The sequence below is a fragment of the Sardina pilchardus genome, chromosome 4 (genome assembly GCF_963854185.1).
Source record: "Sardina pilchardus chromosome 4, fSarPil1.1, whole genome shotgun sequence".
NCBI lineage: Eukaryota > Metazoa > Chordata > Actinopteri > Clupeiformes > Clupeidae > Sardina > Sardina pilchardus.
This window is the reverse complement of record NC_084997.1, coordinates 26,269,767-26,293,452: the sequence shown is the minus strand read 5'-3', so window position 1 is coordinate 26,293,452 and position 23,686 is coordinate 26,269,767. Positions and strand designations below refer to the sequence as shown.

The following is a 23,686-nucleotide window of genomic DNA, read 5'->3' as shown; positions in this document are numbered from 1 at the left end:
TCCAATCACTGTCATTCTAGCTTCCCCAGGATGTCATCAAGTCTTACAAGGTTTTCATCGGCAAGTTTAATTAAGCTGTAGAGTCAAGGTCATCCCCATTAGAATGGTGGATGCAGTCTTCTCTCCCTCCCTCTCTCCACAGGCATGTTTTTGTATCCCTATGCTATGGCTATATAACGTCCAGCAGGTTGTATGATAATATGGCTACTCATACTTCTCCAGTTTTAACACTGCCTGAACGACTGGTTAAAGGGTTAAAGCTTTTCACTCCTATACACTCTTAAAACAAATAGGTTGTCTTGTCCCTGTCTGAACACTGAGATGTGTTAAAAAAAAAAAAAAAAAAAAAAGTTGTTGTTTTCAATGCAAGTTATTGTCAACGTATATTGCGTAACAAATAAAAAGAAACAACACAAACTGTGTTGTCCCTATCTGGACACAGAGATGTGTTAAAAACAATGTAAGTTGTGTTGTTTTCAACACATTCATTTTAAGAGTGTACTCTTTTGTATATTTTTTGGCTGACAGAATTGGTCGCGGTTTTGTTTCTTTATTCTCTTAGCATGTCACCATGACTAATTGGGGATGCAAATAAACTACTGGGGCCCTGACCAACTCTCTCCATTATACATGTACATTCCGAATCTCAGATGAGATCCAAAATAACATTAGGCAGCCTTGTCTCGTTCTGCTATCGGATGAATAATACTGAGGCACCTAGGCCTAGCATCTGACCTTGAGCCTGAATGACTCGACAGAGGAACAATCGACTCCTTTCAGACAGCTGTGCACCAAGAGATACTGAGCTGTTTTAAAAAGAGGGTCGGTGAGTGTTGTTGCGCTCTCCTCCCCCACCACCACCCCCAACCAAGTCGGGGGCGCGATTCACCTTCAGAAGTCCTCAGAGATCCGTGCGTCACTGCTCCACCGCTCCTTACAGAGAGGGGACACAGGAGCGTAGGCTACACTCGCGCTTTGATTGAAAGGTGAGAGCAGAAATGTGACTACGAGGGGAATGAATACACACATACGCATTCATGTGATTTTTATGGAGTTTATTGTATCGTGTGAGTCTTTAGTTGCATTGGACCATGATCTTGCTTGACTACTTCATGTAGTGCACACGCACATCACCAAATCAATGCGTTATTCTGTTTTTATGGATTTATTTGTTCTTTTTTTCTTGAAACTGAATGTTAAGAACAGTATACAAAAGGCTTTAAACACACACATACATACATACATACATACAAACATACATACACTCTGATATATACAAACGTGCATTTATAATAGATCATGGTTTCAGCCCTCAGAGTGAAGTAGATTAATTTGCTTTTAATACATGAAACTCCTGACTGGACCGATGCAAGGTTTTACATACAGTATTGCGAATGAAGTATGGCAAAGACACTGCTCATACCAAAAGCATAGACCTCGGGGTGTGGCCCCAAAAGAACATGAGGTGTGGGCTGAAGAGATCTCGTCACGTCAGTAGATGTTCGCTCTCGTCAGGAAGAGAACTAACAGATAAACATTATATTTCAGGCACGCACGCACGTTTTTTTTTCTTTTTCATATTTGTAAAAAAAAAAAAAAAATCAAACTTATATGTCCAAGTGAACATTCTTTGTGATAAATGGAGACAGGCCATAGAAAAGATGAGAAAATCTATACAGAGTTAGTACTCTACGTGGCACTATGGCGAAGAGAGACCTTAAGACACGTCCTGGGTCTTACACGGTCTGCATTTCTTCATTTAGTTTTCTTCTACACAACAAACAGCTCAAAAAGCAGACCTTATCATGGCAAAAAAATTGAATATTATTAGAAGCAGACAAATTCAGACAATATGACCTTCTCTAGCATTTCTACTTGTCTATGTGCATGAACTCAAGTCTCTCTTTTAAAGATGGATAAACACAGTCTGAAATTGCACCATTTCCAGCATCTTATTGGTGTAAACTCGCCAAGGTACATGTGTAGGCGTCAGTCAGGTTGTTACCTACAGCTTTTGTAACCGATGAAAAAAAAAGAGGACACAATGTTATATAACAAACTGTAATTTCATAACCACACCACTGTATGGGGGATTCGACATGCTCCCCAAAGGAAAACAAAATACATGTACAAGGAAAAAAAAAAAATAACATTAAAGATTCCATGACACAAGACATATCCACCATACCCAAATCAAAAACCTAATCTTTCAATTAACCCTCTAAGCTGACCCCATCTTCCTCTAAATGCATGCAATGAAGACCCCCACCCCTTCGCCCCCTCCTAGTCCCGAGCTGTGAGATGGTGGAGATGTACAGTGTGTCCCATTTCCCTCAACACAGGGAGAGCCTCCAACTCTGGGCCACCTAGTGGCGAGGAGGACCAACTGCGCGCCATGTCAGGCCGTCAGTCCTCCCGCCCACCTCCCGTCGTCAGGGCCCCCTTTTTCCCCCCGTGATCGTAAAGCAGAGAGAGAGAGAGAGATCGGTGCGATGTGATTGGTCGCCACGCTGTTCACTGCGTTACGGGGTAGTCGGGGTAGTCGGGCCGGCGCGTCTGGATGATCTTGGGCCGCGGGCGGCGGGCGGCGGCGTCCGTCTCGTCCTCGCCGCCCGAGCTGTCCTGCTCGCTCTCGCACACGTGCACGACCACGCTGGGCGTGGTGGGGGTGCCGCTGTGCAGCTCGTACTTCTCGCCTGGAACGCCAGAAGGAGAAGGAGGCACTTCAGACACACGGCAGGAAACACCATCACAGACACCGGCTGTGAACAGATTATGTACCGTACATTCTGTATGTGTGTGTGTGTGTGTGTGTGTGTGTGTGAGAGAGAGAGAGTGACAGAAAGAGAAAGAAAGTGACAGAGAGTGAAAAGTGACAGAAAGAGACAGAGAGATAGAAAGAAGGAAGAGGAGGAAGAGGAGGAAGAGGAGGAAGAGGAGGCCGCATGCGTCTGCGTACCTGGTCCGAGTTTGGCGATGGCGCAGAGCAGGTCATAGTTGATGACGGGCCTGGCGTCCGGCACCTGCTCCCAGCCCACAGGGGGAGACGGAGGAGGGGACAGCAGGAACTGCTTATCTGGCTTGGGAGGCTCCAGCCGTGGGCTACCTATATGGACAGACTAGAGAGAGAGAGAGAGAGAGAGAGAGAGAGAGGGAGAGAGAGGGAGAGAGAGGGAGAGAGAGGGAGAGAGAGGGAGAGAGAGAGAGAGAGAGAGAGGGAGAGAGAGGGAGAGGGAGAGAGAGAGAGAGAGGTTTCCATTTATTCATCTTTACAATGAATTATTAACTATCACACGTTGTAGATAACGTATACATTTCAGCAGTTTATGCATGTGCAACCAGAGAGGGTTGGCTAGTCAACTTACACAAGACAGAATGAAAGAGAGAAAGAGGCAGAGAAATAGGAAAAATGAGAGAGAGAGAAGGAGAGAGGGAGGAAAAATGAGACAGAAAGAGAGAGAGAAGGATGAAAAAATTAGACAGAAATGGGAGAGAAGGAGAAAGGGGGATTCAGAGAGAGGGAGACTCGGAGAAAGAGTGGGACAGAAGGAGGGAGAGAAGGAGGAAGAGTGAATCATCCATTTACCAGGGAAAGAGCAAGTAAAAAGCACGGGGAAGATCTGAGAGTGAGAGGGAGCGGGTGAGAGATAGAGGAAGTCACGGAAACACCTCAATCATAAATCAAATCTTCTATTTGTTTCCTTTCCATTTTATTCCTGTCAGACGGCCACTAAAGACGGGCAGTGGAAAGAATTACTCATGCCCAAGACCTCTCTCTCCACACACACGCACACACACACACACACACACACAATACAGACAAAAGCCATTCAGGCCTCCTCCATGGCAGTGATAAAAATAGAGCGTTTAGAAGCAGCGGCGACGGCGGAGGGGAACGCCTTCATCACTCAACTCCGACTCTGCCGTCTCGAACGCTCCATTTCCTCCTCTAAAAGGTTACGCAGATTCCATCTCCGAGCCGAGGGGGGGGGGGGGGGGGGGGGAGAAAGGGCCGAAGCGGTGGCGGCAGCGGCGAGATCCGCCCGCGAGCCGACCGGTATGTTAAGTGAGGGACACTTTACATCGCATTACAGGAAGACAGGAAGCCGCCGCTGCGTAGAGAGAGGGGGGGGGGGGGCTTTTTAACCGAGCGAGGTCAGGGCTGGTCTTATCTCGCCGCGTCCGTCTTAGTCTTAATCTCCATATCGTTGCCCTTGGGAAGTCAATGACGATCTCGGTCATCGGTGACATTAAGAGCATGAGGGATAAACCTATAAAGGTCTGACTGACGCTTTTCCTCTAGGCGCCGGGACCACAAGGGGACACAAGGAGAGCCATGATTAAAATTTGACGAAGGCTGACGAGACTGAAGAGGCACAAGGTGAATGGCAGCCGTCCAGAGCCACGGAGAAACCACAGCTGGGATCTGAATGTGAAATGTGAAATTGGGAAATGAATATCAGCTCAAGGTGGTCAAACAATTAACGTTGTGTCCTCATACACAGAGCATCTGTAAGGATAAGCCCTAGATATCTGTGAAGAGTTATCTGACAAGTGTGAGTCTGTATACCGTATGTATGTGCATATATATGTACTTTTGCGTCTTTGTTGATGCCCTGTTATGAGCACACTGAAGCTAATCCCAAGCGACTTGCACTGAGCTATATGGCAATAATTCAATATGTATTGAATCTTAAATGTCATCTCCTCTGATGCTGGTAATGGCTTTCTTTACCCCATAAAGATATGAGTTTTTTCCACCCTGTCTGTTTGCACTCAGACTGTGTTCACTGCACACCACAGGATACTTTCCTGCCTGACTGCTCCACACAAAGACAACGCTGAATAGGAGGAAGTCCACTTCCTCATATGAACATGTGTGTGTGAGCACAGCACTTGGGCAGGTGTGTGACTCAGAAAGCAACACTAAGAGATCACCACACAGAGCCAGCGGCGGCCATCGTTAGCTCTGCGCCTCGCCAATTACATTCAGTGGCCTGGTGACCTCTGCCAAGGGGGACATGTTCTCAGTGCGCCGTCTCTTCGTCTGGAGGCAGGGTTACGCAAAAAAAAGAAAAAAAAAAGAAAAAAAAACACCAGCTAGACTTTCACCACACTTGGTGGGAAGGTGTAGCGTGTAGTGTCACGGAGGAAGGTGTAGCGTGTAGTGTCACGGGGGAAGGTGAAGCTTGTAGTGTCACGGGGGAAGGTGTAGCGTGTAGTGTCATGGTGGAATCCTAGAATCCATTTCCTCTATTCTCAGTTCAGGGGCCCAAACCCCAACTTGCTTGACAGATAGTTACAGTACGATCCAATGTGACGGATGTGGACACACACACACACACACACACACACACACACACACACACACACACACACACACACACACACACACACACACACACACACACACACACACACACACACACACACACACACACTACACAAACACCACACACACACACACACACACACACACACACACACACACACCTGCACGCACACACTACACAAACACCACACACACACACACACACACACACACACACACACACACACACACACACACACACACACACTACACAAACACTACACACATACACACACATACACACACTACACACACACACACACACACACACACACTACAGAAACACTATACACACACACACACACACACAGGTGCGTACGTACCTGGGCGAAGTAGAGGCGCACCTCCTTGCCGTGGAAGTCGCTCTTGTGGAGGGCGGCGCGGGCCTCTGCGGCGGCCAGGGCGTCGCTGAAGTTGATGCGCACGCGGCGGAAGCTCTTGAAGAACTGGAGGGTGGCCTCGGGGTCGAAGGAGCGGAACAGCTCCTCGAAGCTCGCCTGCACACACACAACACAGGACGCACAGAGACATGAGAGGCTGCCTCGGATTACCGTCAACTAGGAGGGGAAATTGCTTGTGGATCGAGTCAAATTGAAGTCACAATTATTTTTTATTAGTCATAATTTTTTTTTTATTTCACAGAAATGTTTCAAAGCCCTGTCCAATGCCTGAATTCCAGCACAATGTCTAAGAACTTTACGTCCTGCATCAAGCTCACAAACAAGCCGATAGAACAGACACGCACACACACACACACACACATAGACGTGACCAATGACACATGTGGTCTCTGCAGTAGGCATTGTGAAAAACACAGGTCCACACACTCACACTCCACTACGTTTCCTTTCACACCTCCAAAACCACAATATGAAACACACATAGGAGGAAGTCACACTCGCTCATTCAGTCGTGTCTCTACTACAGTATGTAAATGGAGAAGCTGTCCAAAAGGTAAGTTGGGACGCTTTGCATGAATAGACCGCGACATATCTGTCCCTCTAGAGAAACACAGTGTCTGTAAAGGGAAGGGCTGTGACGCACACAGACGCACACACACGCACACATGCACACACACACAATACTAATTTAATTCGGCACCTAAAATTGATCGTGCCCAAGAGTCTGTTACGGAAGATTCCGGTTACCACGGCAACGGGGACAGATAGGGGAGGCTCGAGTCTCTGACATGGCAAAGGGGACAAGTGGGCTAGAGAGACATGGAGAGAGAGAATGAGAGAGAGAAAGAGAGAGAGAGAAAGAGTGAAAGAGAGTGAGAGGGAAAGAGTGAGAGAGAGGGAGAGAAAGAGAGGGAGAGGGAGAGGGAGAGAAAGTGAGAGAGAATGAGAGAGAGGGTGTGTGTGTGTGTGTATGTGTGTGTGTGTGTGTGTTACAGCAGTCCGCAAAGTATGAGTCACTATGCCGAGTGTGTAAGAGTATATGCCTCCGCACGCAAGCATGCACGTCAGGCTGTGTGCATAGCACAGATTCAGCTCTTTGCTGCAGTGCTTTTTTTTTTATTTGCAAAGTTTTCCATTTTTTCCCATCTAGCCTTCCTTTAAAAAAATGAGGGCAGTCATTTGTTTCCGCTCTGAATCTTACAGTCAGCGCCAAGCAATCGTGGCATAGAGCCAAATATATATGCCTGCATCCACAGTACGCATGCACACACACACAGACACACACACAGCACAAACCTCTTATAAACAAGCTCAACAACACAAGTTAGTGAGTGATTCACTGCATTTGATGACTCTTCAGTTGTTGGGAGTTGTGTAATTAAGGCATTCACTACAGAGCCAGTCACCACCATTGCCATCCCCAGCACCATAATCATCCTCTGCCTCACTGTCATCAGTGGCGTCACCACCCTTCAGCAGATCCACCATAAGCTGCTGTAATAACTATCATAACCAGCAGCATCGTCATCAATCATCATCAACTTCTTTTTCAGCATCATCACAGCGGTTGTCTTCATCACCACCACCATCGTCATCATCATCAACCCGCCTTCCAACTCCTCACACTCCCCTCGTCTGCTTTGGGAAAACATTTCTTTGTTTTGTTTTCTGCATGAACCCACTGTTTCACTGACCATGTTATCAGGCAGCTCCTGCAGCACCAGCTCCCTGTGTTTTGCATATGAAAATAGCCATGAGACAAGCCTTACTTACACTATAGGCCTGCAGCAGAGAGCAGAGCTCGGCAGGTCTGATTAAGTAACCTGGAGTGGTTGAGGCTTCAGCCACCAGGCACACGGAATGTAATGTCATGCTTTTGCAATGTATGTCTGTGTCATGTTATGCAACATGCGACTTTACTTTCCCAAGACAATTTTCCCTCTTTGGGACATCAAAGTTAATACAATCTTATCTTAAACCACAGCCTATGCCTACCAGCAGACCAAGACTACAGACTGCACTCTACTCCTGAAGATTATAGCCCACATCCAGATAACAATCAACTGTGGATGGCACTCGACTGCAGACTATCCTTCATTGATATTAAAAAGACAGCACGACTGTATGGCCTAAATCTACGGATGCATCTCAAACTGAAGCCAAATTGTTGACAGACATCACTAAAATGTGTCCTTATTATAGTTCAAGAACATAAAGTGAGTCTCAAAACCTGTTCAACTGCAGTGATGCTTTTGAGAAAAAAGGCTGGAGATCCAGATTAAATGCAGACAGGATTTAGACTAGATCCAGATCCGCTGAGAAATGGATGACCAGGATGAAGACTAACTCTAGAGCCACTGCAGACACTACACGGGTGGTCAACTCCAGGACTACTGCACTAGAGCGGGCAGTGCCACCACAGCAAACACCTGTTCAGGAGCGAGTGACGCAGAGAGGAAGAGATATACGGCACTTTAACAGTGACCAGATATACAGCACTTTCACAGTGACCAGATATTCAGCACTTTCACAGTGACCAATCATGTAAACTATATAATCAACACTGAGTCTGTGACCAAATTAACACTGTAAAAGCCTAACCAACACTGTGACCAAATTAACACTGTAAAAGCATAACCAACACTGTGACCAAATTAGCCCTGCAGCTGAGACCGAAACAATACTGTCCATCAGAGTCAACAGCAGCAGCAGTGCTGCTGGACGACCCATTTCTGTCAGCCGTGGGGGGCAAGTGGTCCTTACCCGGGCCTGCGGCTGGTTGAACATGTCGGGGTCCTCCAGCGAGGCGATCAGACAGAAGCGGTTGCACTTCATGCTCTTCAGATGCATGCTGGGAGATGTAGTGCCGGCGGCGGCGGCGGAGACAGCGGAGGTCTGACGCAGGCCGATCTTGCGCAGCAGCAGGTGCTGGACCGTTCGCAGCGGGCAGCTGGGCCGGGGGGCGCGGGGGGCAGCGGGCCTGTTTGCCTTCCCCAGCGTGAGGGACCCGGCGGGTACGGAGCCCCGGTGAGAAGCGAGAAGCCGGCTCCGAGAGCGAGAGAGACGCGCGCCGGTGGGCAGAGGGTGAGAGAGAGGCTCTGTGGTAGCCACCTCTCGCGCCTGTGCGTGTGTGAGTCTCTTTATATTCACCTCACACACTTGTCCAGACACACAAAGTCTTCTCGTCTGTCTGTATCGGTTGTTCTTTGCAGTCCTTCCTCTTTCTTCAGTTCCTGCAGTTCCTTCTGTTCCGCGGCTCTGTCAAAAACCTTCCTCGTCAGGCAAGAGAACGCGAACGCTGTCGACGCAGGAACCTCTCTCTCTCTTCGGTTCTGTCACCAGAAATAGGTCAAACAGATCTGAATGAAAGCCGGCGTTCTAAAAGCCTTGGAGCTAGACCCGCTCTGAATGCGCTTCAGTTTGGAGGGGTTGGGGGGGGGAAGATGAGAGAGGACAACAGGATTTAAATCAGAGAGGGAATCTAGTCGGATGCCTGTTCAAGAGAACATTCCGGATAGGCAGACAGGGCAGTGTGGCTACGGTAGCGGAGCTTGTGATAGTCTCCTGCTTATGCTGCTGTGACAGCCTCCAGCAGCCTTTTATACACCCCCCCCCCCCTCAACTCCTCCCCCAGACGCACGCAACCGGCTACGGCAACCAGCTCTGGCCAATTAGGGAGGGACCTACAGCCGCATGGCCACTCCCCTCCCTCTCTACACACACACACACACACACACACACACACACACACACATTCACACGGCAGTCAGACCACGGACGGTGCTGACTAATCACACAAACGCACACACACACACACACACACACTGTCGAGTGAAAGACAGCGAGGGGAAAAGGAGAGAGAGAGAGAGAGAGAGAGAGTTCTAAAGAGGGATGGAAAATATGTGCCACAGTGCAGCCCTCCTCCCCACAGCCCCGTTCCAGCTCCAGTTCTGTCAGTCTGTGCTCCACTTTGACACACTCTTTCTGCTCTGCTGGAAAAAGCGCTGTTCCTGCCAGCTCTCACACACACACACACACACACACACACACACACACACATTCCCTCTCCCACACCCCCTCTATCTCTTTTTCACACACACACACACACACACACACACACACACCACCTCTACTGTTCCCTTTTCCCTTGGCATCCTCTATTCCTCCTTCCCGTGCTCTCTCTGTCTCTTCTCTCTCTCGATCACTCCCCCCCCCCCCCCCCCCCCCTCTCTCTCTGCTCTGTCATTCTGTGATGCTGGGTGGAAAATCTGGCTCAGCTGAGCTGTGCTGTGCTGTGCTGAGGTGAGGTGAACGGAGCTGAGCTGAGCTGGGCACCCAGGCAGCTGCTATCAGAGCTCCCTGCAGCATAGTTTCCATGGGTGCTAATTCCCTCTCCCTCTCTCTCTCTCCCCCTCTCTCTCTCTCTCTCTCTCTATATCTCTCTTGCTGCCGCTCCACAGTGCAGTGCACATCAAAGGGCCATCATCACCATTCACAGCACACGCGAGCGTGCGCACACACACACACACACACACACACACACACACATGCATGCACGCACAGGCACCTACACGCATACGCACACACTCTGTTTATAAAGCCTTGGAATGACAGGCGAGTGAAGAGAAGCAAGGGCAGTATTAACTCAAGGTTAAGGCTCTCGCAATCCGCATCCGTGTCCCTATGCCTCCCCACCCCCCTTTCATGTGGACCCTCACCGCCCCGTGTGTGTGTGTGTGTGTGTCACCATGTGTATGGGAGATGAGGGGGACAGAAAAAGGCACAGACGTGTGTGTGTGTGTGTTTGTGTGTGTGTGTGTGTGTGCGTGAGTGTACGTGTATGTGTGTGTGAGTGTGATGTGGGCAAAACACACTTAACACAACCTCATGATAGTATTTCAAAACTGTTTCCAGTAAGGATATGATATGACAATAATACCCTGCAACATTTCACCCTTTTCAGCAACAACCCACCACCATAAACCACCACAACACATCAGCCTCGAGAACCAGTTCAGTCCTGTGATGTTCAAGCACAAACTATTCAAATTATTAAAAACATAAATAAATAACCCAGTGAAAGCGTATCAATTACTAGCTGTTTATGCACACAACACAACAGCAAGGCATTATACACTAAGCTATCTCCTAGACATAAAACTACTAAAAATGATATGCTATGGGAGATACAGTAGCCCGGGCCTATACCGATACACTATGGCATAGCCCTAGTGTGCCCTGGTCTAGTGGATCTATTCTGCTGCTATTGGTCGGTTGAAGTGGCATTAAGGTATCAGACGTCAGTCTTATTTTTACCCGCATTGACGTCTTTCCACTCAGCCAGACACTGTAGCTCTCTCTCTCTCTCTCATTTTTCCTTTCTCCTTTTCTCCTGAGGCTTGGTCTCTCTCCCTATCTCTCTCTCTCTCTTTCTCTCTCTCTCTCATTTTTCCTTTCTCCTTTTCTCCTGAGGCTTGGTCTCTCTCTCTCTCTCTCTCTCTCTCTCTCTCTCTCTCTCTCTCTCTCTCCTTCTCCATCTCTGTCTCCCCCCTCGAGTGATTACAGACCTTTGCCTATCAGCACCGCTCACTCTCTCCCACTCACTCACTCTCTCTCTCTGTCCTGTTGAGGCCCTTAAAAAAAGCTCCCTGACAGTAAACACAGTGTGTGTGTGTGTGTGTGTGTGTGTGTAACTGCATGTGAGCATACACACACAGCGGTGCGGTGTATAGCCCTAAACACACACGAGTGAGTGTGAGTGCTGTCTTGTGCCTACGTGCCTGAGAGAGAGTACATGGGCATCAAGACCATCAACACAGACGTATCTTAACACACGCATAAACACACTGCACATGTACACACTTACACAAACCTATACACATGCATTAGACCATTAGAGTATTATGGTATATGTCAGATATATTCTATTCCTCATGCCTTCATCCTCACACACAGCTGACCAGTATCACTATCTATGTCATATCTACTCACATGCTTCTTCACAGAGTTAATGGCCTCCTAACTGCTTATCGATAAACACTGTATTTTACAAATAGTCATACAGCACAATTTTATTCCGGTCTAAAGTTTATCGGCTTGTAGCGTACTCCGTAGAGACGCTCACTGTTGTTAGCACTGCCACACCGACTTGAACTATGAGGTGTGTTTGCATATTAGATAGATAGATAGATAGATACTTTATTGATCCCCAAGGGGAAATTCAAGATGAATATATCAATTAAGATATAACATATCAATTAATATATTCAATATTAAAATATCACTTCTATATATTGTGTATTTTATGTGAATAAGTACATTGTGCAATATATATTGCAAGATATGTGATATTTGTTATTTTTTGCTCAGCCGCAACCAAATTCCTTGTTTTCGTTGACAGGGGTGTGGTAAACTACGAGTCCTGTGACCATAGTAAGGAGGACCACAACAGAGGCTACCAGATTCAAAACATAAAATAATAATTAATCAGAACATAATTCTAAAGGATATATTGCCCAATGCCCAAAGCCTGTATAACAAATTCTTATGGCCATTAAATGCTTCCTAGAGCGTTAACAGGGATCACTGACAATGATTCATTGTGCGTTCCCTAGGGCCTTACTGTGTGGTTACCACAAACACTTGGAAGTTGAAGCTGGAATTCATTGTTGTAGCAGCCTGATTGTGGATAGACGCTCGCTGTGTTGACAACCATGGGAATTGGACTCTGAAGTTAAAGTTGTGCTTGGAGGCGCGATAACGCCACTATTAATAGGAGCATAAACACTATTTTAGAAATATAGCATGACTGACTAACCTCCTCCACAGCCCCGTGTGTTAACCATAAATATAGCTGCTTCTGGTTCTCATGAGCACTGCTCATATCTGTGAGTCTGTGTACAAACATACAACTGTGTTTAGGCCTCTTGTGAGTGTGTGTGTGTGTGTGTGTGTGTGTGTGTGTGTGTGTTTAGGCTTCTGTGAGTGTGTGTGTGAGAGTGTGTGTGTGTTTAGGCCTCTGTGAGAGTGTGGGTGTGAGAGTGTGTGTGTGTGTGTGTGTGTGTGTGTGTGTGTGTGTGTGTGTGTGTGTGCATGTTTGTTTGTAGCCAAGTCAGTGGCTGACTCTGCACATTGTTGTAGACGAGGCCAGGCCGCTGTTGACAGGGTGGAAAAGTGGAAATATGAAACCAAAATAAGAGAAGGGAAAGAACGCAGGACGGAAAATCTGCCAGCAGCAAGAATGTGTGTGAGAGTGTGAGTGTGTCTGTGAGTGTGTGTGTGTGTGGGTGTGTGTGCGCGTGTGAGTATGAGAGTGTGTGTGTGTGAGTGTGAGAGTGTGTGAGAGTGAGTGTGTGTGTGTGTGTGTGTGTGTGTGTAAGAGAGAGAGAGAGTGAGAGAGTGCTCGTCTACGTGTGTGAGCACCGTGTGAAGTAGCCAAACCATGACGGCCCGAGAGGTGCAGAACCGGCGTCGATGACAAGGACCATTTCACGTCAGACACAAGCGCTCCTAATCTAGAACCGTGCCGGCAGCACTTAGAACCGCTGGCACCAGGCCCTCAGCGGCGCAGCACATCCCCCCCATTCCCCATCTCCCCAATTCCTCCCTCCGCCCCCCCAATCAACCATCGGAAACTCCGGCGTAAACACACGCCGACGGCCGCGTCCGCGCCTGGGTGGAAACTCAGAGGGACCTGTAATCTCCTCAGGCAGACGACGCCCAGCCATTTCTCTCTCCCACAGCAGAGCACAGCAGAGCAGAGCAGGGCGCACTTAAAAACACCCGTCCCCAGGTCCCGGCCCGGGGTAATTACATAGCGGAGCTCAAGGCCCAGCTTTTCCACTGGAAAAATTGTTATACGCATACACACACACACACAAATAAAACTTCCAGTAAGACCTGTTGCTTCGTTAGCAGGGCACGGTTCGGGCAGGGCATGGCCTCGGATCCCAGGGGAGGCCAAGTAGGTCAGTGTTATGACACAGCTGTTAGTGTGACCTTAAGAGACGCACGATTGAGATGATGATGACTTTGGAATGATAGCGAGAGACACAAGTCAGGGAAGAGCGCCAAATCTGAGATTTTGAAGGCTGGGCAAATTATATAAAGTACCAACAATTGCAAAGACTGACAATGCAAAATGTTCCATTAAAATTTTCCATATTTTTGTTATGGCCTGATACGTTAAGCTTACAAAAAATCTCATCAGCTGACTGGCCACAAGAGGACTGTGACTGTGTAGGCTTGTGGAAATGGAGAGTGTTAAGGAGATTAAACAACAGCCCCGCATAAAATCCTATTGTGAAACAACATAGCTTACTTTTAAGCATGCGTGAGTGTTGGTCTGGCAAAGCGAGGAGTTAGCTAATCACCACCAGCTAGGTGATGTCACAATAGAGAATGGAAAGGTTCTAAGCCTGGATTCCAACTGTTCCAAGAGCATCCAGCAACGCCCACCGCATTATGGAATACTGACACGGTTTCAAAACGTTATCCAGCTTATCCAGTCCTGGGCCAAGCAGAGAGATCACTCTACATTACTGATCCACGCCAACCAATGAAATCAAGCAAAACGTCCGTTGCCTGGAAACAAAACTACTAAAGGACTGGAGCGGACTCATTACATAATTCGTTTTTCAAAAATAATCTGGTGTCTAAAATTAGCTTTATGTTGAATGATTATTTAACCCGGTTGCATGAATTCAGCCTCCCTTATACGCCAAGCTGGTGAATAAACATTAACACGCTACAGCTGTCCAAGTTCATTTCAGACATCTGTCACCAACTGCAGGGCGTTGTTACACTCCCTAATGCCTCAAACCTGACACCGCCACCATCCTTTTTTTACTAGCACATCGCCCGGTCACTGTATCAGACAATGGAAACTACTAGCCATTAATTTCCATCAAAGTTTACAGTTTTGGTTTATGGGAGAGTGGTTTGTTTTAGTGAGCAGTTACTTAATGTCACGACAGGCACTTTTGCACATCAATGACTAATCTCCTCCATGGAATCTTTCCCTCTCCCTTTGCTTTTACCTATAACAGCCTCACCTCACGTGACAGTCAGGCCGCTCATGTGCTGTTTAAGCAGTGGTGAGTCACCACGCGCATGCAAAACAAAACAATGAAACATCAGAATCAGAGTGACTAAACCAGCAGGGTGAAGAATGCCTGAAGCATAGACATGACAGACACATGAGAAAAGACAGATATATATACAGCATATATATATATATATATATATATATAGATAGATAGATAGATAGATAGATAGATAGATAGATAGAGAGAGAGAGAGAGAGAGAGAGAGAGAGAGAGAGAGAGAGAGAGAGAGAGAGAGAGAGAAAGTGTAAAGTTAGAGGATCTAAACTACTGGCCTTAAGGGGATAAACCAGAAAGAAAGGGAGAAACTGCCAAAGGACAGGAAACAGAGAGAGAAAGAGAGAGAGATGTGAAAGACAGAGAGAGAGAGAGAGAAGTCTATAAACGACTGGCAAAGCTAGACATTCAAGCAGGAGAGTGGGCACTTCAAGAGGGTGGCCTTCAAGACCAAGATATAACACAATGACACATCGCTGTGGAATGAGCCAAAACAAAACATTTGCACACACACACACACGGCTAACAAAACCCACCGCTCTCCTCTCCTGAGCCATGTTTGGTCAAATTTTGCATTTTTACTGCACCAAGAGCCTGTAATCGAACGCAATAAAACAGAACCAGCAACACACACACACACACAGAGACACACACACACATACACGGCATCTGTGGCACGCTAGGCCTGCTGATTTCTCTGTGACTCACTGGATGTGGTTTTCCTGTGTTGTTAGCGCTAACGCTAGCTCTCACTGCCTGAACCCCAGGCGAGGAGGGTCACGTTAGCTCAGCCGGCTTGTGTGCAAGACGCAACAAAAAATTCTTCACTGAGTCAGGCGAATGCTCTTATGAGCTAAGACGACCATTTTTCCATTCACTAATCACACACTGGGCTGGTTTATGACAGGGAGTGGAGTGTGTGTGTGTGTGTGTGTGTGTGTGTGTGTGTGGGTGTGTGTGTAGCGTGAGAAGCATGTGGACTCACCCGCTGTCAAAGCACCGGGAGGAAAGGAAAGGAGAGGAGAGGAGAGAAATGTTTATTATAAAAAAAAAACCGAGTCCTTCTGGGAGAAGATGAGAGGCCTAGTCAGAGAGAGAACAGCGTGGAATGTTCCATCACGAGATTCCTCCGCTGTGCCGCACTCCTCCAGGCAGAACCCGACCCGCGATCCCGCGACCCCGACTCACTCTCGCCGACTCGGCCCGCCACACCCGGCCACCCGCTGTGGTCATGCGACCGCGTTTCGGGGTCACTCGGGGTCAACCCTCCGTGCTCCCCACTGTGAAACCCGGATGCCCTTCCTCCTTCACCGTCCATCTCTTCCCCCCACCCCCTCCACTGACCCCTGAGTGGAAACAGTGGCTCATGGAAAGATGGACGGACACAAACATGCAGGGAAGTGTGGTTCTGAAGGTCAAGTTCAGTTTGACTAAGAGTGAACAGGAATGGGGCGCAAATGGACTTCGCATGAATTGAATGAGTAATTGAATGAGTAATTGAATGAGTAATTGAATGAGTAACTCAGCGTTATCAGCTGTGTTTGTGTGCTCCTGCACCTGACAGCACTAGTATGCAAACACACACTGCATGATGGACTGCACTGAAGTCCAGGTCCAAAGTTACTGAGCAGTTGTCTTTAAAGGGGCTCTAAGCGATGTTGAGTAACGTCACTTTTGTTGACGTTCAAACTTGCTTGCTACTCCATCCCCCTCCCTCCCGTGCCATTGAAACTCTCCTCAATGCGCATCTCATCTGTGATTTGCTAGAACAGTTTGCTAAGTTTTTGTGGTCCAGGCTGGACCAGGTTGTTTCTGTTGCCATTTATGGAGCCTGGGCTGTCCACACAGAGACTGCCATTTTGTCACAGTGTATTCAGGACGCAGCCAAGCTAGCGGATGGTGGGGTGATGTTTGCCATTAACTGACATGTTTTAGCTCAGAAACCGGCATAACATCGATTAGAGCGCCTTTGCGTGTTTACTTTCGGGGAGGCTAGGCTCTGCTCCGCGCTGCGCCTCCGTTATCTTGGGAACTGTGTGGGCGCTGTCGGGTTGCTACCGCCACAGTTAGCGCGCTGAAAATAACGCCACCAGATTGGTGGACAGGAGGCGGCGGTCAGCGGAGTAGCACGGAAAAGAGAACAGAGAGAGGGAGAAACGGAACGCTGCTCCGCGTATACATGCCAACAGTGTGGGTCCACGCTGAGCAGTTGGCTGCTACTGAGCCACTGTGGCAGCTCCACGGGGAGGGAATGGAGGAGACGTACGTATGTGTGTGTGTGTGTGTGTGTGTGTGTGTGTGCGTGTGTGTGATAGGAGGATAGAAATGGCCAGCATGAATGAATCAGTGACTGCATCTGTGGTGTGTCCACTTGAGAGAGATGGAGAAAGAGACAGAGAAGGGTGTGTGTGTGTGTGTGTGTGTGTGTGTGTGTGTGTGTGTGTGTGTGTGTGTTTGAGGGAGAAAGAATGTCCTGTGTGTGTATATGACAGACAATGAGCGCATTTACTTGCACACTAAACAAAACGATTACTGGCAATGATCAGGTAACTGGAATAATCCATTTAAGGTGTATACATGTCTCAGAAATCAGATATTGCCAGAAACCTAGGAGTGTTAATCAGATTTCTCATAAACCGATAACGGCAGATGATTATCTGTTTATTCCGTTTACATGAGCACTTGAATAACCAGATAACTACGATAATAATCTGTTTTTTCAACACGCTCAGAGAGTGTGACTTGTTTCCATGTGCAGGGTTACTTTGGGGGGGGGGGGGGCTGTGTGTGTGTGTGTGTGTGTGTGTGTGTGTGTGTGTGTGTGTGTGTCTGTGTGTCTGTGTGTGTGTGTGTTATAATATATACGTGTATCAGAGATGTCTGAACCAGTGCTTATGAGAGTGAACGAGTGACTCATACTAAAGTTCTTCCTTCCTGTTTCAACACTCTACAAGGACACCTCAGTCCAGTTCATAAATCAGCTTCCTGCCCAACGGTGAGAAGGACTGCAGAGTTTGTCACACGTGAACTCGCCCGCACACACACACACACACACGCTCACTCGCACACACATATATACACACACACACCCACACACAAAGAAGGTCACAAGATCCATTTTCCTGCTTCTTACCGTAACAACACATTCATTCTGTGTTTCCACAGAATACAGACTTCCTGGCTATTCTAGGCTCAAGTACAGAAAGAGTGAGCAACCTCACTCACACACACACACACACACACACACACTTAATGCACCATTTCCCACAAACAAGTGATATTATTCCACATTTCTCCAGCTGACCGTATCTGTAAACATTCAGTGGAACACAGAATGGACTAATGGAATGAAGCCGACTACACCCACATAGCTAATGTCAAAGCCAGCCATTACGTAAAACACATACAACACAAAGCATTTGGTCTCACTTTATTTAAATAGCCGTTGTTTTTAGTCAACAAATTAAGGTACTAGGGGTTGATAGACCTGTTTAAGGATGACATTGACATCATAGTTAGGTCTAACGGACGGAAAGTTTAGAGGTTGTTTGTTTGAAGTTAACTAAATATGTCATAGTTTAGTTTATAGATTTAGGCTTTAGTCTAGTGATGGCTGATGTAATGTTTGAAATGGGCAGTGAAAGAATAGTGATACATCATTTTAGTGGACGTAAGAGAGATGGACAGACAGATGGAGATCGAGAGGAGGAGCAGTGGGAAAGTTTATGAGAAGTGACCGTGTGAGAGGACAAAGAGCGCTAAAGGAGCACCAGCCACGTTTACCTGGACGCCTTTATTTTCTGATTAGAAGCGGAATAAACGCTCAATCGGAATATAAATTCTCATATAAAAACCTCAATTGGAATAAAAATGCCTGAACAAAGTTAGCAACTTTGTTGGTTGCAATGCAATATACCATTGCCAACCAACTAAGTTGCTAACAGGTTAGCAACTATGGTTTTGGGCTAAATATCTAGAATTTCAATCGGAATGAAAGAGGGTGGTGTATTAGGTTCCTATTCTGATTGAATAGCCATGCAAACAGTCAATCAGATTGCCTGCTGTATCTCCTCAAGGAAAAGAAGGCAACAGCAGCTATTCCGATCAAAGATTCTAAAGCCCTTGAGAGCACCTGATCGGAATAGAACGTACCTCATGTAAATAGATCGGAATAGTTTAATAGGTATAACAAAGAAATTGTCCATGTAAACCCACATATTGTTCAAGTCTTAGTCAGCTGACAACCACAGAAAGCACCCAAAAGCCTTGGGCAACCACAGGCTGACTGATTCCCAGCAGCGGTGATGGCAACAAAAGGCTCAGAGTGTGTGTTTGTGTGTGTGTGTGTGTGTGTGTGTGTGTGTGTGTCTGTACGTGTGTGTGTGTGTAGTGTGTGTGTCTGTGTATGTGAAGACAAGTTTGTCAGACGGGCAGTTGTGTGAGTAGAAATAAGAGAGCATGACTGCTGTTGTGCCAACCCTTACAAAGGTGCGTAGGAGTCGACAACAGGTGAATGAGGTGATGTCTCTTGCCCTCCAGGTTTGACATTAGGCGAAATTACATGCACCTGTTTGTGGTCTCTGGTGCATACTGCTCGGCCAAATCATCTCCACACACACACACATACACACACTTCAGTCACACACATACACACACACACACACACACACACACACACACACACACACACACACACACACACACACACACACAATGTAGCCAACAAGCAGGTGTGCACATACACTTGTAAAACGCACCAAAACACAGACGCACGCACACTCACATTCACAGACAAACACACAACACAGGTTCCCTTGAAGGGCTTAAAATAAAATTCCTCCATTTACTAGTTCCAGGTATAGGCTAAATTGCCTTGGGAACTGTCGCCATAACATCTCATGTGCAGGGTGCAAAGCTGCACCGAACCACAGCACATCCATTCCAGCAGTGTCCAGCGTCCAAGCACATCAGATCAAATCTAAAACTGGACATCAGGGGTGACGACAGGCCGTCTGCGGAGGGCTAATTAAGTCAGGCCCGGTGGAATTCATCACGCAGGTGGCGGCTTAAGAATGAGATCACTACTACTACTACCCGCCTGGACGACAACAATACACACTGTCTGGACATGCAGGACATCACGTCTCTGTCAACAGCAAACAGAACATTTCACACAATGACACGACGCTAAAAAAGACAGTGACAAGTTGCTGGCTTAAGCATCGGGGCTATTTAAGCACCGCGCTCAGATGGTCGTCACCGTCATATTTCTCATTCAACAGGCTGCTACTACTGTGCTCTGTTCAATGACAGAAAGGTCTGGGTATTCTTGTGAAGGTGTGCGAGGGTGAAGCTAGCACAAAAAGATGCATGTGAGGTGCACTCAAATTCACAAATATAGGCCAATGTCTGATCGTTTGCAAGCATCTTTCTGTTTGCAAGTTTTCATTTGCAGAGACCTGAAGGCAAATAGTTTGATAAAGTAGTTTTCTGCCAACATGCTGCTGAGAGTTTGGGTTACCATTGAGATGGAATGTTTAAAACAAAACTGGTCAAATATATCCGTCCAGACAAACAAGTTCACCACGATCGCTTGTCTCTGTTCCAGGAACTTGAACGCACCACTGATCTTGCTGAACCAGGCCACAACAATCCACTTTGTGTCTTCCTACTGCCTAGGGGAGAATCCATGTCTGCTCCCACCTGCACCGGTAGCCGGCCAATGGCCATACAATACTTCTATAGAAGCAGCCTGCCGCCCACAGAAGAATGTCACCGCAGAAACTGGGGTTCATACAAAGAGATGTTTTTATCAGCCAGCGGACAGAAAAAAGTCCCCCCCCCCCCCTTATGTTGTTAAGAGGCTTTGAGGCTGTCTGGCTCTCTGGAGTGTGATGATGACGACAGCAGCCAGCGGAAAAACGCTTTGAACCACAACAAATCTCCTTAATCACCACGCACACACACACACACACACCAATACAAAAGAACTGTCTCATTGGCGTCATCTTCTCTCACATACTTACTTACTACCTTACTATGAATAGCCAGAAGAGGTCAGCTACTGTAACTGGCTCAATCTGGTTTCAGTGGAGGCCAGCGCTCTGTGGAATTTCCGCCTTCCTCGCGTATTGTGGTAAAAAGCGCCCTCATTCCAGCAGCCTAATCTGCCCGTGCATGTAAGGCCCTAGAAATGAGAGCCTCAGCAACAACATCAACAACAGCGGCAGCAACGGCAGCCACCTTGTGTGTGTCCCTGGCCGACATCTCCTTGACGTGAGGTTTCTTGTTGCTCTTGGCACATCACAACACACACACACACCAGCGGAGTGGAGTGGAGTGTGTGTAGCTGAACTGCTGTCGTGACCTCGACATCATGGTTACATCATGGAAATGTCTCAAAGAATGGGAGATATTCGGCTATCCAGGCCAAAGCGCATTTTTTTCAAATGCTGAGCTGCTCAAAGGCCTGTGTGAATGTCTTGCATGCTAACAGACTACACTAAGAATTACCCTCATCAGAAATGGCAAGCACTTGTTCAGTAACACTGTAAAGTTGACCTATGTCATGCCAATCTCAGGTATAACCACACCAACATCCATTCCTTATCTTCATCAAAGAGACGTTACTACTAGGCATTCTTAATTCGGTCAAAGCTAAAATGACAGGCAGCTTAGACTGTGTGTAGTCTTATTTCGGTCAAACCTGTAGCTGTTAGATTCGGTGTAGTCTTAATTCGGTCAAAGGTGTAGTTGTTAGACTCAGTGTAGTCTCAGTCTTATTTCGGTCAAAGGTGTAGCTGTTAGACTCGGTTGGTTTCACTTGAACTAGCCGACACTTTGATGCGGGAAGCTGTGCAGTTGCTCAGTCAGTACACCCACACTGGCAGGGCCTCTGGCCAGCTGAGCCGCCCACACTGTCCGGCTGACACCACCTGCTGTCACCTAAATGAAATAACTCCCAGACCTCCTACACAAGAAAACACACTCATGCTGCCTTAAGACATTAAAATAAATGGACACATTTTACTTTCAAAAACTGCCCCACATCTTCCAGCAGCTGAGATTAAGGACTCAATGTCTCACTTCTTCTCATCTGTGTTTCTCTCTTTCTCTCTCTCTCTTTCTAATGGATCATAAATTATTCCATAGCTCCACAGCCTCGGTCAGATCTTGGAATGTTCCCAATGCTGTCAAAATGAGGATCTGTCCTCTCTTCTCCCCTTCCCCCTTCTCAGAAATTTTCCACCCTCCTCTCTCCCACAGGGAAAACTTTATCTTTCCTGCTGACAAGGCAGGTTCAACCACTATGGAAACCATTTCCATGTGAGTGTCTTTTCAGTCTGTCCAATCTTGCTGCTACCGTGGGACGATTGTTGGCCCTAGCTAATGTCAGGGAATGGGTGTCCGGACTCTAATGTCTTTGTCTCGCATGCATAGGTCTACACACACACACACACACCTTCAGCTGCTGGGAAAACCATTCAGCTGGCTGTCATACTAAGCCAAACATCCTGATAAAAAAAAGTCCTGAGCGAATCACGTGATCCATAAACAGTGGAACAATGGTGGCAGGACAGACACTCAAAGAGTCATGACCTAGACCAAAATCTGGAGTATTTATGGTTTACTGTATGTGGAAAAGCAGTGATACTTTCCATGCCGGAAGTTATTTCACAAACCTATCTGAATCCAGTTGTATAGCATGGTCACAGGTATGCTGCAAGCTTAACTATACTTGAACTGTGGATTTTCTGATGTAGTCTGTAAGTGGAGTTGGTAAGAGGAAGACGTTGTCTTTTTTTGATTAGGCCTACTTTGTCTCTATTGACTGACGTGTGGCCTATATTGCCTCATAAAAATATCTCACATAAGTGTAATCATGACATTTACATATAAATATATATCTCTGGCCCACATCCCCATCTGACAAGCAAATTGCCCAGTTATGCTATGGTCTTCATGCGTAGGTAGACTCCAGTAAATGTCACCGGGCGCAGTGCGTCAGACTAGCAACTGGGTTTGAACGACAGCGGGCAACAATAGCAGTAATCAGGCGATAATCACTAGTTAGCAGGTGAACACAGGTGTGTAATGTTGATTTGTTGAACACACGGAGCGACCCATCTCAGTGAAGGTCAAGGACTAGCCTACTCGAAAGGATCTTGATTCATATTAAAAACATGGCGTGCTGCAAATGTAGGATGTTTATTTCAATGTTGACGTGCACTTACTTTCAGACTGTGATCACCGAAGAGCTCCTCGGACACTTTGCAGGCGACCAAGGCGTTGGGGAGGTCGGTGAATTGTACATCTACAGTGGCCACCTCATCGTCTCTCGCTTGTTCCATGGTGAATGTCGCAATGGTCTTCAAGCTATGATAGACCACGTATAAAGTTGCTCTACGGGATTTACTTAAACTTCTTGACAGCTGTGATGCAGCTATATTTAGTGACACTTCTCTGAACTAGGTAGCATGCTAATTGAAGACAGCAAACGAAACTGTTAGCTGATGGATATGTTATTTACAGCAGATAATGCATTATTTAACTCACACTGATCCTACCATAATGACAATGAGCCCACACAGCACCATACATGACTACACATGTATTTATTGGTACACACAACGGTGCTTTAACTACCAAACGAAGAGACCACGGAAAATATTTGCTGTCATGAGAGACACGGAAGAGAAAAGACAACTGTTTTGACTGTTGTTCGTTGATGACTTGGTATGCGTTCAGAATTCAACTGTTTCGATACTGCCACCTGTCGACATGGAGTGTAAAAACAGATCATCTTTGACAAA

The 23,686-nt window shown here is 47.0% G+C and overlaps 1 protein-coding gene and 1 long non-coding RNA gene across 3 annotated transcripts in view; both read right to left on the bottom strand.

Annotated features, from left to right (window-relative positions):
* LOC134078706 (uncharacterized) overlaps positions 1 to 23,686 on the bottom strand; it is a 142,402-nt gene that overhangs the window by 39,719 nt on the left and 78,997 nt on the right. The gene's annotated exons all lie outside the window — the stretch shown is intronic.
* On the bottom strand, positions 1,056 to 23,552 carry rcan1a (regulator of calcineurin 1a). 2 transcript variants are annotated; one of them, XM_062534813.1, is made up of 4 exons: positions 23,108 to 23,552; positions 5,695 to 5,868; positions 2,960 to 3,119; positions 1,056 to 2,696 (listed from the first exon to the last, which is right to left on the bottom strand). In XM_062534813.1, the coding sequence occupies exons 1-4, from the start codon at positions 23,222 to 23,224 to the stop codon at positions 2,515 to 2,517; spliced, it is 633 nt and encodes a 210-aa protein (XP_062390797.1). In that variant the 5' UTR covers positions 23,225 to 23,552; the 3' UTR covers positions 1,056 to 2,514. The 2 variants fall into 2 exon arrangements, with proteins under 2 accessions (XP_062390797.1, XP_062390798.1); XM_062534814.1 differs by lacking the exon at positions 23,108 to 23,552 and adding an exon at positions 8,536 to 9,328.

Coding starts and splice junctions, on each gene's coding strand:
- rcan1a (XM_062534813.1), bottom strand. CDS start 23,224: ATGGAACAAGCGAGAGACGATGAGGTGGCCACTGTAGATGTACAATTC. Junction 5,869..23,107: donor TCGGTGATCACAGTCTGAAA/GTAAGTGCACGT, acceptor GTGTGTGTGCAG/GCGAGCTTCGAGGAGCTGTT. Junction 2,697..2,959: donor CATCGCCAAACTCGGACCAG/GTACGCAGACGC, acceptor CTGGCGTTCCAG/GCGAGAAGTACGAGCTGCAC.